The sequence below is a fragment of the Nesoenas mayeri genome (genome assembly GCF_963082525.1).
Source record: "Nesoenas mayeri genome assembly, chromosome: 28".
Classification (NCBI taxonomy): Eukaryota; Metazoa; Chordata; class Aves; order Columbiformes; family Columbidae; genus Nesoenas; species Nesoenas mayeri.
In genome coordinates, this window is record NC_137558.1 from 260,078 (window position 1) to 274,729 (window position 14,652).

General features: G+C 74.8%; 3 protein-coding genes across 9 annotated transcripts; 2 read left to right on the forward strand and 1 right to left on the reverse strand.

Moving 5' to 3' along the window:
* Positions 1 to 565: 565 nt before the first annotated feature.
* On the forward strand, positions 566 to 4,364 carry CSAD (cysteine sulfinic acid decarboxylase). 5 transcript variants are annotated; one of them, XM_080360643.1, is made up of 14 exons: positions 566 to 1,063; positions 1,136 to 1,262; positions 1,693 to 1,783; positions 1,892 to 1,998; positions 2,084 to 2,199; positions 2,283 to 2,362; positions 2,622 to 2,676; positions 2,831 to 2,947; positions 3,020 to 3,084; positions 3,158 to 3,239; positions 3,316 to 3,515; positions 3,600 to 3,651; positions 3,903 to 3,992; positions 4,061 to 4,364. In XM_080360643.1, the coding sequence occupies exons 1-14, from the start codon at positions 614 to 616 to the stop codon at positions 4,232 to 4,234; spliced, it is 1,806 nt and encodes a 601-aa protein (XP_080216769.1). In that variant the 5' UTR covers positions 566 to 613; the 3' UTR covers positions 4,235 to 4,364. The 5 variants fall into 5 exon arrangements, with proteins under 5 accessions (XP_080216769.1, XP_080216767.1, XP_080216770.1 ...); XM_080360641.1 differs by having other exon boundaries at positions 2,831 to 3,084; XM_080360644.1 differs by lacking the exon at positions 3,903 to 3,992 and having other exon boundaries at positions 2,831 to 3,084.
* A 65-nt stretch (positions 4,365 to 4,429) lies between these two features.
* Positions 4,430 to 7,651, reverse strand: LOC308050520 (uncharacterized protein; the record flags this gene model as incomplete). The annotated part of the gene is made up of 5 exons (XM_080360664.1): positions 4,430 to 5,117; positions 6,203 to 6,240; positions 6,465 to 6,584; positions 6,698 to 6,777; positions 7,375 to 7,651. 5 exons carry the CDS (start codon positions 7,649 to 7,651, stop codon positions 4,430 to 4,432), a joined length of 1,203 nt encoding a protein of 400 aa, XP_080216790.1.
* A 954-nt stretch (positions 7,652 to 8,605) lies between these two features.
* On the forward strand, positions 8,606 to 14,484 carry SPRYD3 (SPRY domain containing 3). 3 transcript variants are annotated; one of them, XM_080360659.1, is made up of 11 exons: positions 8,606 to 8,674; positions 9,208 to 9,348; positions 9,414 to 9,489; positions 9,575 to 9,699; positions 10,643 to 10,778; positions 10,856 to 11,044; positions 12,711 to 12,860; positions 12,922 to 12,979; positions 13,404 to 13,523; positions 13,643 to 13,773; positions 13,934 to 14,484. In XM_080360659.1, coding segments are annotated over exons 1-11 (1,263 nt in total). In that variant the 5' UTR covers positions 8,606 to 8,672; the 3' UTR covers positions 14,069 to 14,484. The 3 variants fall into 3 exon arrangements, with proteins under 3 accessions (XP_080216785.1, XP_080216786.1, XP_080216787.1); XM_080360660.1 differs by having other exon boundaries at positions 8,674 to 8,739; XM_080360661.1 differs by lacking the exon at positions 8,606 to 8,674 and having other exon boundaries at positions 9,208 to 9,286.
* The last annotated feature ends 168 nt before the right edge of the window (positions 14,485 to 14,652 follow it).

Sequence of the window (14,652 nt, forward strand, 5' to 3'; positions counted from 1 at the left end):
CAGAGCTGCCCGTACGTCCGTGCCGCGGGGGGCGCGTCCGCCGCCATCGCCCCCGGGCTGTCCCCGTCGCGCTGTGTCCCCGTCGCGCTGTGTCCCCGTCGCGCTGTGTCCCGTGGGTTCGGTTCCGCTCCCCACGCCGCGTTGTCCCCGGGGCCGCGGGCGCACGGGGGTCTGGGGCAGAGCCGGCCCGAGCTGTGCGCGGGGCGGGGGGGGACACGGGGGACACCCCCCGGGGGACACACCCACCCTGAGGGGACGCGGGGGACACCCCACGGGGGGTCAATGGGGACACCCCCCGGGGACATTGGGGACACCCCCCCGGGGGAACAATGGGGACACCCTCACCCTGAGGGGTCAATGGGGACACTGGGGACACCCCCGGGACACGGGCCTGTGCTGACCCCGCCCCCGCAGCTCCCGGGTGTTCCCCCCGCAGCCCCTTGGCCCCCCCGGCGCTGCCCCCCCGGCCCCGCGCAGCTGCTCCTCTGCCCCTCTGCTCTTCGCACTTTGTCCCGGTCCCGCCACGTGGCCCCGCGGAGGATCCGCCCGGCGGGAGGGACACGGGCGGCACCGCGGGCCCACGGCGGAGGGGACAGCGCCCGCTGTGCCCCCCATGGCCGAGGGGACAGTGCCCGCTGTGCCCCCCATGGCGGAGGGGACGGCGCCCGCTGTGCCCCCCATGGCCGAGGGGACAGTGCCCATTGTCCCCCCCATGGCCGAGGGGACAGTGCCCGCTGTGCCCCTCATGGCCGAGGGGACGGTGCCCACTGTCCCCCCCATGGCCGAGGGGACGGCGCCCATTGTCCCCCCCATGGCGGAGGGGACGGCACCTGGTGTCCCCCCCATGGCCGAGGGGACAGCGCCCACTGTGCCCCCCATGGCCGAGGGGACAGTGCCCAGTGTCCCCCCCATGGCCGAGGGCACCGCGCCCGGAGCGGCCGCGGAGCGCGAGGAGCTGGCGCGTCCCGGCGTGGACGCGGCGGCCGGGGAGGAGTTCCTGCGGGCGGCCGTGCGGGTGCTGCTGGAGGACGCCGTGCGCGGCGGCACCGACGTGACGCGCAAGGTGGGGCCGCGGGGGGCGCGGGGGGGCCTGGGGGGGGCGCGGGGACCGGGGACCGACCGCGCTGTCCCCCAGGTGTGCGAGTGGAAGGAGCCGGCGGAGCTGCGGGCGCTGCTGGACCTGGAGCTGCAGGAGCAGGGGGAGCCGGCGCCGCGGCTGCTGCGGCGCTGCCGGGACCTCGTGCGCTACAGCGTCAAAACCGGTGAGCGCCGGTGCAGCCGGTGCGGCCCGGCCGGTCCCAGTGCAGCCCAGTTGGTCCCAGTGCAGCCCAACTGGTCCCAGTTCTGCCCACTGGTCCCAGTTCAGCCCAGTTGGTCCCAGTTCAGCCCAGTTGGTCCCAGTGCAGCCCAGTGCTGCTGGGCTGGTCCTGGCTCAGCCCCGACTTGATCCCAGTTCAGTCCCAGCTGCTCCCGTTTGGCCCTAATTGATCCTGGTTCAGCTCAGTTGGCCCCAGTTGAGCCCCCCCGTCCCGCCCAGGCGCCATCACGGGGTCACAGGTGCAGCACGTCCCACTCGTGTCCCCGTCCCACGCCCAGGGTGGCCCCACCCCACAGGTGACACTTGTCCCCGCGCAGCCGGGGCCCCGGGGTCCCCCGTCCCCCGTCCCTGACGCCGCCCCCGTGTCCCCCCAGGTCACCCGCGGTTCTTCAACCAGCTCTTCTCGGGCCTGGACCACCACGCGCTGGCGGGGCGGCTGCTCACCGAGGCGCTCAACACCAGCCAGTGCGGCACGGGGCGGGGGGCGCGGGGCGGGGGACGCGGGGTGGGGGGCGGGGGGCGCGGGGCGGGCGCCCGCGAGCAGCCGGAGCCCCACGCGCCGTGTCCCCGCAGGTACACGTACGAGATCGCCCCGGCGTTCGTGCTCATGGAGGACGTGGTGCTGGCCAAGCTGCGCGAGCTGGTGGGCTGGAGCGGCGGGGACGGCATCTTCGCCCCAGGTACCTTGGCCCCGGCCCCGGCCCCCGCGGTGGCTCGTCACCCTCCGCACTGTCCCCGTCCCTGTCCCCGTCGCTGTCCCGGCAGGAGGCTCCATGTCCAACATGTACGCCATGAACGTGGCTCGCTTCCACCGCTTCCCGCACAGCCGCCGCAGCGGCAACTGGGCCCTGCCGCGCCTGGTCCTGTTCGCGTCCCGCGAGGTCTGCGCCGGGGGGGGGGGGGGGTACAGGGGGGGGGCTAGGGGGGGCAGGGTGACACCCCGGTCTGAGCCCCGTCCCCCCAGAGCCACTACTCGGTGCTGAAAGGAGCCGCGTTCCTGGGCATCGGCACGGACAACGTGCGCCTGGTCGGCACTGACGACAGGTGGGTCACGGGCTGAGCCGGCGCTGCGTCCCTGCGCTGTGCCCACACTGCCCCACGCTGTCCCCGCTCTCTCCCTGCACTATCCCCACCCTGTCCCCGCGCTGTCCCCGCGCTGCCCCTGTGCTGTCCCTGTGCTGTCCCCGTACTGCCCCGCGCTGTCCCTGTGCTGTCCCTGTGCTGTCCCCGTACTGCCCTGCGCTGTCCCCACCCTGTCCCCGCGCTGTCCCACTGCCATGGCTCCTCAGTCTCTGTCCCTCAGGGGGAAGATGATCCCGGAGGAGCTGGAGAAGGAGATCGAGAGGGCGAAAGCCGAGGTGAGGGACGCGGAGTCCTGGGCGGAGCTGCCTGGGGCTCTCCGGCCCATCCCAATGTCCCCCAGCCCGTCCCAATGTCCCCGGCCCATCCTGTTGTCCTCCGGCCCATCTCAACGCCCCCCCCGCGGCCCCCCCGCCGCTGTCCCGTCCGCAGGGCGCTCAGCCTTTCTTCGTCTGCGCCACCTGCGGCACCACCGTCCTGGGCGCCTTCGACCCCGTGGGCGCCATCGCCGACGTCTGCCAGCGCCACGGCCTCTGGCTGCACGTGGACGTGAGCGCGGGGGCCGGGGGGCCGGGGGGGCGCGCGCCCGCTCCCCGCGCTCGCTCAGCCGTGTCCCCGCAGGCCGCCTGGGGCGGCAGCGCGCTGCTCTCGGGCCGGCACCGGCACCTCCTGGCCGGCATCGAGAGGCGAGTGACCCCGCAGCCCCGCTGGACGCGCCGCCGCCCGCTCCGGGTCCCCGCAAACGTCCCTGTCCCGCAGGGCCGACTCGGTGGCCTGGAACCCGCACAAGATGCTGACGGTGGGGCTGCAGTGCTCGGCGTTCCTGCTCCGCGACGGCTCCGTACGACCCGCAGCCCCCGCCGCGCCCCCGCCCCCCCCGCCCCCCCGCTCCGCTTTGGTGACACCGCGTCCTGCAGGGGCTCCTGCAGCGCTGCCACGGCGCCGGCGCCACGTACCTGTTCCAGACCGACAAGTTCTACGACGTCGCCTACGACACCGGGGACAAGAGCCCGCAGTGCGGCCGGCGCGTGGACTGCCTCAAGCTCTGGCTGCTCTGGAAAGCCGCCGGCACGCGGGGGCTGGCGCGGCGCGTCGAGCGCGCCTTCGCCTGCACGCGGTAAGCGCCGTGCCCCCCCGCCCCCTGCCCCGCCCCCCGCCCCGCCCCCCGCCCCGCCCTCACACTCACCCCCCGCCCCCCCAGGTACCTGGCCGAGCAGGTGCGGCGCAGGGACGGGTTCCAGCTGGTGTCAGAGGTGCGGCCGGGCTCAACAACCGCAAACGCGGGGGGTTTGTGTGTCCCCCCCTTACCCCCCCCCCGGCACCACCGCGCCCCGGGGAGCAGAACCGCGCTGCCCCAAAACAATGCCGGGGGGCGGCGCAGTGCCCCTGCAGCAGAAAGCTACGGGTTCAAGTCCTGGCCCTGACGTGGGGGTGGGGGCACAGGGGTGGCCCCCCCGGGTCTGGGTGCCGGGGGCTCTGTGATCTTTTCCTCCCCCTCCCGCAGCCCGAGTTCATCAACCTCTGCTTCTGGTTCGTGCCCCCCAGCCTGCGGGGCCAGGAGGGCGCCCCCGATTACTGGCCGAGGCTGGGGAAGGTGAGCGGGGGGACCGGCTGCTCCCCAGATCACCCCCAGCCCCCCCGGTGACGGCGCTCGCCCCCCAGGTGGCCCCCGCCATCAAGGAGCGGATGATGAAGAAGGGCTCCATGATGGTGAGTTACCAGCCCCACGGCGCCAGGGTCAACTTCTTCCGGCAGATCGTCACCAGCCCGGCCGTCACCGCGGCCGACCTCGACTTCTTCCTGGACGAGATCGAGAGGCTGGGACGGGACCTGTGAGAGCCGGGGGGCAACCACCACCCCCCAGGCCCACGGGTGAGCTCCCCCGCCCAGAGCCGCGGTGAGAGCCCCCCCAGGCCTATGGTGAGAGCCCCCCCAGAGCCGCGGTGACAGCAGGTGGACTCGGTGCGGCCACACTGGAATAAAAGGCGTTTACTGTTCCCCGTCCGCCCGCGCTGCGCGGGGGGCGCCCCCTCAGTCGCCCTCGAAGCTCTGCAGGAGGTCGAAGACCTCGGGGGCCAGGCGCGCGGGGGCCAGGTGCGCGCGGAGCCGCGGGGCCGTGGCCGCCGCCTTCTCGCGGCGCTGCCAGTCCAGCAGCATGGCGAAGCTCTGCAGCACCGCGCTGCGCGGGTGCTCCTCCCGGATCTGGTCCAGGCGGCTGCTGTCCAGGCCCAGGCACGCGATGCCCACCTCCTGCCACTCCCCGCCCAGCTTCTGCGCCACCTGCATCAACTCCCGCTCCGTCAGGCGCCGCGGACGCGCGGCCGGCGGCGACACGGCTGGGGGTGACGTGGCTGGGGGTGACACGGCCGGGGGTGACACGGCCGGGGGTGACGTGGCTGGGGGCGCTGCGGTCGGCGGCGAATCGGGGCGACCCCCCACGTGCCCCTTCTCTCCCAGCGGCTCCTGCTCGGCGCCGCGCAGCCCGTGGCGCCGGACGAGGTCGTGGCGGGAGATCCGGGGCAGCAGGTCGGCGAGCACGTCCAGCGCCCGGCCCGGGAAGCGCTGCAGCAGCAGGCGGCACAGCTCGGGGCGCGAGGCCGGGAGCAGCTCCCCCCGCGGCAGCTGCTCCTCCAGCAGGAACTTGAGGCTCTGGAACTGCTCCTCGCTCAGGTCCCGCTGCAGCGACAGCAGCAGCTCCCGCTCCCCCCGCGCCATGGCCCTGCGGGCACAGCGTGTGGGCGCCCGAACGGCCCCGGGCGCAACAGCCGCCCTGGCACCCAAACCGCCCCGGCGACCCCGCACCGCCCCGGCACCCAAACCGCCCCGGCACCCAAACTGCCCCGGCACCCAAACTGCCCCGGCACCCAAACCGCCCCGGCACCCAAACTGCCCCGGCGACCTCGCACCGCCCTGGCGACCCCGCACTGCCCTGGCGACCCCGCACCGCCCCGGCACCCAAACCGCCCCGGGGCTCCATCAGTCCCAGACCCCCCAGAACCGCCCCGGGGCTCCATCAGTCCCGGACCCCCCAGAACCGCCCCGGGGCTCCATCAGTCCCGGACCACCCCCCCAAACCGCGCTGGGGCTTCATCAGTCCTGGGGTCCCCAAACCGCCCGGGGCTCCGTCAGCCCTGCCCCCCCCGGGGCGGGTTCACTCCCAGACCCGGGGGTCTCTCTGGCGTCCCCAGTGCCCCCCAAACTGCCCCGGGGCCGGGTCCCCCCCACGTCCCCCGCCCCACCGCGGGGGCGGAGCCCCTGGTCCCCCCGTGGGGTGGATCCCCCCGCGTCCCCGCGTGTCCCCACCGCTCCGCTCCCGCGCCGCGCGCCGCTTCCCGCCAGGAAGTCCCCGCGTTTCCCGGGAAACGGGGGCGTGGCTTAGAACAAGTGGGTGTGGCTAGACCGCAGGTGGAGGCGCGGTTTCTGCTCGGGGCGTGTCTTGAGGCGGGGCGTGGTTTGGTCTCGTGTGGGGGCGTGGCTTATGGGTGGGGCGTGGTTGTAGCAGATTGAGGCGTGGCTTTGAGGCGGATGGGCGTGGCTTTGGATGAATGGAGGCGTGGCCTGGAAGTGGGGCGTGGCCTGGGGCAGGTTCGGGGTGCGGGGGCCGCTCTGGGGGGCACTTGGGGGCAGTTTTGGGGTCCCGGCGGCACTTGGGGGGGTCTGAGGGCAGTTTCCGGGGCAGAGGCAGCGGGAGCCCCGTTGCCCACCAGACGCGGTACTTGGGGCTCCCCTCAGGCGGGGGGGCAGCGGGCGGCCCCCCCGTGCCCCTCGGTGCCCGCCAGCGGGTGCCCCCGGCGGTCCACGCACCAGCACTGCCCGCGCTTCGGCCCCTGCGAGGCCCGGCACTGCGGGGGGAGAACCGGGGTGAGGGGGCCGGACCCCCGGGGCTCTGCCCGGCCAGGGCAGCTGAGGCGCGGGAGGGACCCAGGGTGCTCCACCCCCAAAACCACCGCGCGGGGCAGCGGAGGCGCCGCAGCTCCTGCCGCCCCAGGGCTGCTCTGCCGGGGACGCGGGGGCTGGGGGGGGGGGTGTCCCGGCCGTGCCCCGCACCCGCACCCGCACCCCGTACCTGCTTGGGGCGGTAGAAGCCGCGCGTGTCGCAGTTGGGCAGGAAGATGTCGGCGGCCGAGCGGTACAGCCCGGCCCGCAGCTCCTGCAGCGCGGCGGCCAAGTGCCCGCGGCACGGGGCCTGGGGGCCGCGGGGGTCACAGCCCGGCCCCCGTGCCGGCGACACCCCCGGTGCCGGTGACACCCCTCCCAACATCGGTGACACCCTCAACCCGCCCTCCCCCCCGTACCCACCGTCTCCAGCTCGTCCTGCCCGTCAGGCGGGGGGGGCCGGGGGGGCGCCGTGGGGGGGGCCCCCTCCTGCGGGCTGTCCCCTGGGGGGACATGGGGAAGGGGGGGGTCAATGCAGAGCGCGTGCCTCCCCAGTCCCGCCTGCCCCCGTGTCCCCCCCGGGATCTGAGGGCGCCCCCCCCCTTTTCATTCCTCCCCGCAGGATATGGGGGTCCCCCCGCCCCCCCTCAGGACATGGCGTCCCCCCCTTGTTTCTCATCTCCCGCCTCCCAAGCAGCCCCACGGACGCGGCGGTTCCCCCCGGGATTCGCCCCCCCCGGCTCTGTCCCGCACCCCGGGATGACCCTGGGATACCGGGGGTCCCTCCGCGGGGGCTCAGGCCCCCCCGGCGCCCCCACCCCTGTCCCCGACACGTCCCCCGGACCGACCCCGCTGCTACGGGGCTCTCCCGGTGCCCCAGTTCCCGTCCCGGTGCCCGGGAGCGCCCCGGTGCCCCCGGACAGCTCCCCCGGTACTACGGGCGTGTCCCGGCCACCCCGGCGCCTCCGGGACCCTCTCCCCGGTGCCGCCACCCCCGTCCCGGACAGCTCCCCGGGCCGCCCCCGCTGCTCCAGGGCTCCCCGGGCCGCCCCCCCGCCCCGCTCCATCCCCCGGGGTTTCTCCCCCCGCCCGGTTCTCACCCGCGGGGGCTCCGGTGGCCGCGGGGCGGGCGCGGAGGGGCCGGCAGAGCCCGGTGCCGCGGAGCAGCGCGCGCAGCGGGGCGCGCTCCCCGCGCCGGGGGATGCAGCGGAGCCCGCGCGCGCAGCCCGGGGTGTAAACGCCGCACGGCTCCCCGGGGCCGCGCGGCGCCGCCGTCACCGGGCCCGGCCTCGCGCCCCCCGCGCCGCCGCCGCCACCGGCGACCGGAGCCGCCGCCGCCGCCAGCAGCAACGGCAGCAGCCAAGAGCCCGCCCGCATGGCGGCACCGGGACGGCACCGGGACGGCACCGGGACGGCACCGGGACGGCACCGGGACGGGGAACCGGCACCGGGGCGCAGCGGACCGGACCGGACCGGACCGGTCCCCGCCGCCGCCCGCTCTGCCCGGCCCGGCCCCGCCGCGGCCCTTAAGTAACGGCGTCCGGCCCCCCCGCCCCGCCGGGGCCGCCCCGCCAGGTGCCCCCGGCCTGGCGTCCCCCGGGACCTGCTGCCCCCGCTCCCCCGTTCCCGGGCCCGCTCCGGTCCCACCGGAGCCCCCGACCGTCCCCGGTTCCGCTGCCCGGCGCTCCCAGTACAAAGCCTCCAGCGCTCCCCAGCGCGGCGCCCCAGAGCTCCCAGCGCTGAGCCCAGTGCCCCCAGCGCAATGTCCGGACCCCCAGTGCCCCCAGTGCCCCCAGTGCCCCCCAGTGCCCCCAGCGCAATGTCCGGACCCCCAGTGCCCCCAGTGCCCTCCAGTGCCCCCAGCGTAATGTCCGGATCCCAGTGCCCCCAGTGCCCCCAGTGCCCCCAGTGCCCCCAGTGCCCCCCAGTGCCCCCAGTGCCCCCAGTGCCCCCCAGTGCCCCCAGTGCATCGCCAGGGAGCGCAGCCCCAGTGCTCCCAGTACAGGACCCGGTGGCCGCAGTGCCCCCAGTGCGACGCGCCAGTGCCCCCAGTGCACAGCCCGGTATCCCCCAGTGCACAGCCCGGTATCCCCCAGTCTCCTCAGCCCCCCCAGTCTCCTCAGTCCCCCCAGTACCCCCAGCCCCCCCGGTGTCCCCCAGCGCACACCCGCAGTTCCCCGCCCCCGCCCCAGGGGGCGCTGTCTCGCTCTTACCCCCGGCTCCCATCCGTGGTCATATGACCTGCTCACACCCCCAGCGGGCTCCGCCCCCGCTCTCTCTTCAGGTCTTCGATTGGCGTGATGCGCGGTCAATTAGAGCGCGTCGAGCGGCGATTGGCCCAGCGGCGCGGCGTGGGCGGGAGGAGGTGGTGTCGAAGGAGGAAGCGCCGGGTACCCGGATGTGAGTGCGGGCGGCGGGGCCGGAGCGGCCAGAGCGCCGAGTCCATGGCGGGGCGGGCGGGGCCGGTGAGGGGGGGGGATGTGAGGGGGCGGCACGGGGGGGAGTGGTGTGGGGGATCCGGGATCGGGGCCCCGGGTGTGGGGCTGGGGGCTCTGGGTGCGAGCGCTCGATGTGGGGGCCGGTTGTGGGTGTTTAATGGGGGGGGCACATGGATGTGAGGGGCTGAAAGTGGGGGAGGCCGGGGGGGTGCGGGGGCGGCGGGGGGGGCTGGTTGTGCGGGAGGCTGCGGGGGGGACGGTTTGGGGCTCTGGGGGGTCTGGGTGTGGGGAAGGGGGGCCCGGTGGGGGGCCGGTCGGGGTGCGGTGGGGGCCGGTGGGGTGCGGTGGGGTGCGATGGGGTCCGTTGGGGTGCGGTGGGTGCGGTGGGGTCCGTTGGGGTGCGGTGGGTGCGGTGGGGTCCGTTGGGGTCCGCTGGGGTGCGGTGGGTGCCGGGGCGCGGGCGCTGCGGGCTGCCCGCCGCTGTCGCGCCCGCAGGCTCCGTGGCGCCATGGATGACCTGCACCTGCACTACCGCTTCCTCAACTGGCGCCGGCGCATCCGCGAGATCCGCGAGGTGCGCGCCGTGCGGCACCAGGAGCGCGCCAAGCACATCCTGGTGGACGGGGACACGCTCAGGTGCGTGCGGGGGCCCCGCGCGCGGGGGGGCGCCGTCCGCGCGTGACCGGCGCCCCGCCCCGCAGTTACCACGGCGGCTCCGGGGAGGTCGGCTGCTACGTGGCGCCGCGCCCGCTCACCCGCGACAACAACTACTTCGAGGTGAGGGTCGGGGGGGCGCCCCGCGTGGCGGGGGGGGGAGGGGGTGCGCCCCCGCGCGGCGCGTGGCGCTCACCACGTGGCCCAGGTGTCCATCGTGGACAGCGGCGTGCGCGGCACCATCGCCGTGGGGCTCGTGCCCCAGTACTACAGCCTGGACCACCAGCCCGGATGGCTGCCCGACTCCGTGGCCTACCATGCGGATGACGGGAAGTGAGTGGGGGGGCACCGGGACACGGGGGGGGCACCAGGACACGGGGGGGTCACCGGGACACAGGGGGGGCACCGGGACACGGGGGAGTCACCGGGACACGGGGGGGACACGGGGACACGGGGAGGTCACCGGGACACGGGGGGGACACCGGGACACGGGGTCACCGGGACATGGGGGGGTCACCAGGACATGGGGTCAGCAGGACCCACGGGGTCACCGGGACACGGGGGGTCACCGGGACACGGGGGCACCGGGACACGGGGGGGTCACCGGGACACAGGGGGGGCACCGGGACACGGGGGAGTCACCGGGACACGGGGGGGACACGGGGACACGGGGGGGTCACCGGGACACGGGGGGGACACCGGGACACGGGGTCACCGGAACATGGGGGGGTCACCAGGACATGGGGTCAGCAGGACCCACGGGGTCACCGGGACACGGCGGGTCACCGGGACACGGGGTCACCAGGACATGGGGGGTCACCGGGACACGGGGGGGGCACTGGGACACGGGGGCACTGGGACAAGGTGGGGGCTCAGCGGGGCCGGGGGTGCTGCTGGATCACTGGGAGCTGGGGGTCTGCCCAGCCCCGTGGGCGGGACAGGAGCGGGGGGCGGTCACGGGTGGAGGGGTCACCGGGACGTGGGGAGGGGTCACAGGACATGGGGACTCAGTGGGGTCTGAGGAGCTGCCCCACTCCAGGGTGGGCGATGCCGAGGGTGGGAGCGAGGGGGGGTCACTGGGATCGGGGGGGGCTGCCAGGACCCGGCGGGGCCACGAGGACCCGGGCGGGGCGCTGGGATCCAGGGGGTCACCAGGACACAGGGACCCTCTGGGACCTGCGGGCCCTGGGAGCGGGTCTGGGGACACGGGGGCCCTGGAGCGGGTTTGGGGACATGGGGCCCCGGGAGCGCCCACGGCTGGGACCCCCGCCCCCAGGCTGTACAGCGGCCGCGCCAAGGGCCGGCAGTTCGGCACCAAGTGCCGCTCGGGCGACCGCATCGGCTGCGGCATCGAGCCGGGCTCCTTCGAGGTGCAGACGGCGCAGGTGTTCTTCACCAAGAACGGCAAGCGGGTGAGCGCCCCGGCCCCCCCGCCCCCCTGACCCCCACCCCGCGCCCCCCTGACCCCGCCCCACCCCCCTGAGCGCAGGTGGGCTCCACGGTGATGCCGCTGTCCCCCGAGGGGCTGTTCCCCGCCGTGGGGATGCACTCGCTGGGGGAGGAGGTCCGGCTGCACCTGCACGCCGAGCTGGGCACGGAGGACGAGGACACGGCCATGCTGGTGGACAGCCTGGAGGAGGAGTGGGGGCGGCTGCACGACGTGCGGCTCTGCGGCACCGTGAGTGGCACCCCCTCATTGTGGGGGGGCTCTGTGCTCCATGAGTGGCACCCGGGCTGGGGGGGCTCTGTGCACCGTGAGTGGCACCCCGTGATCGTGTGGGGGCTCTGCGGCACCGTGAGTGGCACCCGGGCTGGGGGGGCTCTGCGGCACCGTGAGTGGCACCCCCTGATTGTGGGGGGGCTCTGTGCACCGTGAGTGGCACCCCGTGATCGTGGGGGGGCTCTGCGGCACCGTGAGTGACACCCTCCAGTCTCAGGGGGGCCCCCAGAGAGCGGTGCCCCCCGCGCACGCAGCCCCAGGCACTGGGGGCACCCCCCCACCTCGCTGCCTGTTTTGGGGTCACCAGTGCCCCCAGACTCGCTCCCATCTCCTCCGTTAGGATCCCCCAGCCCAGGACCCCCCGTGGTGGGGGCGCCCTCCCCGACACCCCCCACCCCAACAGCAGCCCCAGACTCGGCGGAGCGGGACCCCCCCCCCGGCCCCCGCGCTGTGCAGGCCGGGCTGGGGGGGCGCCAGCGGGGCCCCCGCCCTCTGCAAACCCGGGACCGCAGCCCCGGCCCCCCCGGTTCAGGGTTTGCCGGGGGGCATTTTCCAGCCCCCCCGCCCCGCCGCCCCCGCTGCTGCCGAACAATGCGGCGCTGGCCGGGGGCGGGGCTGGGCCCCCCCTCAAGGTCTGGGGGCCCCCCGCTGTCAGGGGTGCTGGGGGGGCACCCCGTGCGAGCCCCCGGCCCCCCCTTCGCTGGCGGTTTTGGGGGCAAAGGGGCTGTTTTGTGTCTGCGGTGTCTGTGCGGCGGGGGGGCGGGAATGCGGGCGCGGGCCCAACGGCCTCGCGGGCGGCACCGCCCCCCCCGCCCCCCCCGCCCCCGCTTCCCGGCACCGCGGCGGGGGGGCGGCTCTGGGGGGGCAGGGAGCGCCGTGCGCCCCTCCCCAGATTGGGACCCCCCCAGGTTGGGGCACCACCCTCCCAGTTTTAGGACACCCCCGTGCCCCCAGTTTAGGCTGTCACCCCCCCAGATTTGAGGTGCCTCCCCAGTTTGGGATGCTGCACCCCCCAGCTTTAGGACCCCCCCAAATTTGAGACCCCCGCAGGAACCCTGCACCCCCAGGGCTGGGTCTGTCCCTCCCCTCATTTTGGGGTGTCCCCCCCACGTTTGCGCTTCCCCCAGCTTTGGGCTGCCCCCCCTCTTAGTTCCCCCCATTTTCATGTGCCCCCCCTGCAACATCCCCCCCCAGTTTGTCCCCACCCCAAGTTCAACCTGAACCCACTTCCCTCCCTCCTGCGATGTTGGGGTGCAGGGGCTGTGGGGGGGGTTGGGAGCACGGGGGGGTTGGGAGCTCAGGGGGGTTGGAGAGCACGGGGCGGGGGTTGGGAGCACGGGGGGGGTTGGGAGCATGGGGTTGTTTGGGGAGCACGGGGGGGGTTGGGAGCACAGTGGGGGTTGGGGAGCACGGGGTGGGGGTTGGGGAGCATGGGGGGGTTGGGGAGCTCGAGGGGGTCGGGGAGCACAGGGGGTTGGAGCTTGGGGGGTTTGGGAGCATGGGGGGGGGTTGGGGAACTCGGGGGGGTTGGAGCACAGGGGGTGGAGCTCGGGGGGGTTGGGAGCACGGGGGGGGGATTGGAGCTGGGCCCCCCTGCGGTGCCGACGCCCGCCCCCCCCCGCAGCTGCTGGAGTACGTGGGCAAGGGCAAGAGCATCGTGGACGTGGGGCTGGCGCAGGCGCGGCGCCCGCTCAGCACCCGCAGCCACTACTTCGAGCTGGAGATCGTGGACCCGGGCGAGAAGTGCTACATCGCGCTGGGGCTGGCGCGCAAGGTGGGCGCCGCGGGGGGCGGGGGGGGCCGCCCCGCGCCCACTCACCCCCTCCTCTCCGCAGGACTACCCCAAGAACCGCCACCCGGGCTGGAGCCGCGGCTCCGTGGCGTATCACGCGGGTGAGCCCCCAAAATGCAGGGACGCTTCCCCCCGCCCCCGGGCTCCGGGACCCCCCGGTGTTATCTGACACCCAGGACCCCCCCGGGTCATTGAGGGGTCTCAGTGCCGCTGCTATTGTGTCCCCCCCTTTCCCAGCCTCCCCGGTGCTTTGGGTCTGTTGTGCTGACCCCCCAAAAACACCCCACAGTCCACATGCTGACACCTGGGCCCCACCCATCATGTTGCCCCCCACCCTGGATGCTGCACCCCCACCCCAGGATGCTTTTGCTCCCCCGGATGCTGCCCCCCCATCCTCCATCCTCCCCCTCCCGTCCGTGTGCGGGTCTGTCCTCCGTGGGGGGTAACGAGGGGTCCAGCCCCAGGGGGTGACGCCCAGCGCTGGGGGGGGGGCGGGTCATGTGACGTCCCTGCGTGTCCCCCCAGATGACGGGAAGATCTTCCACGGCAGCGGAGTGGGGGACCCGTTCGGCCCCCGCTGCTACAAAGGGGACATCATGGGCTGCGGCATCATGTTCCCCCGCGACTACAGCCTGGACAGCGAAGGTACGGGGGGCCGGGGCTCGGCGGGGGGGCCGGGGCTCGGCGGGGGGGGGCAGGGCTCGGCGGGGGGGGGCCGGGGCTCGGCAGGGGGGGTCGCGGAGCCCCCATGGTGCGTCCCGCAGGTGACAGCGACGAGGCGCCGGAGCTGAGGGCCGCGGTGCGGAACGTGCTGTACCTGCACCGCGACGGCGACGAGGACGACGACGAGGAGGAGCCGGAGCCGGAGCCGGAGCACGAGGGCAGGAAGGTGCTGGTAAGAGCCCCCGCCGCGGGGGGGACTGAGCCCCCGTGCCCCCAGCGCCCCCCGCACGTCCCCTGGGGCCGCTCCTGGGCCGGCACCCCCCCCCCCCCGCCATGGTCATTTTTTGGGGGGCCCTGGCTGCCCCCAGCGCCCCCGTGTCTGCGCCCCCCAGGTTTTCTTCACGCGCAACGGGAAGATCATCGGGAAGAAGGAGGCGCTGGTGCCCCCCGGGGGGTATTTCCCCACCGTGGGGATGCTGAGCAGCGGCGAGAAGGTCAAGGTCGACCTGCACCCCCTGAGCGGCTGAGGGGGCACACGGGGCACCCCCCGCACGGGGTCCCAATCACCCCCCGCACGGGGTCCCAATCCTGCACCCCCCCCCCTCGCCCCATTTCGGGGGTCACGGGGTGGGGGGGTAATTCAGGGTCCACCCCACTGCCCCCCCCATCCATCCCATCACTGTCCCCCCCCACGTTGTGAATGTAACCCCCCCATGCCCCGGGGGGCTGTGCCCCCCCCGTCCCCCGCGGGGGGGCGAGGGGCCGGCTGTGCCCCCCCGGCCGGCGCGGGAAGAACGAGCCGGGAGCCGGGTGGTGTCTGTCGGCATTTGCACATTTTTGGATTGGGGGGGCACCCCCCCATACAGCTCTGTGCCCCCCCATAACATATATATATATATATATATATATTAGAGACGTCTGCCTAAAGCTCATATAAATCCTTTCTTACACAAAAATAGACTTTGCTTTATTGGGGCCCCCCCCCCCAAAAAAAAGTGGGAGGGCTTCTCTGCACCCCTCACCTTCTGTCCCCCCCCCTCACTGTCCCCCCTCCCCGGCCCTGGGTCACCCTGGTCGCTGTCCCCCCCTTGCTCTCTGCCCCATGGCGGGG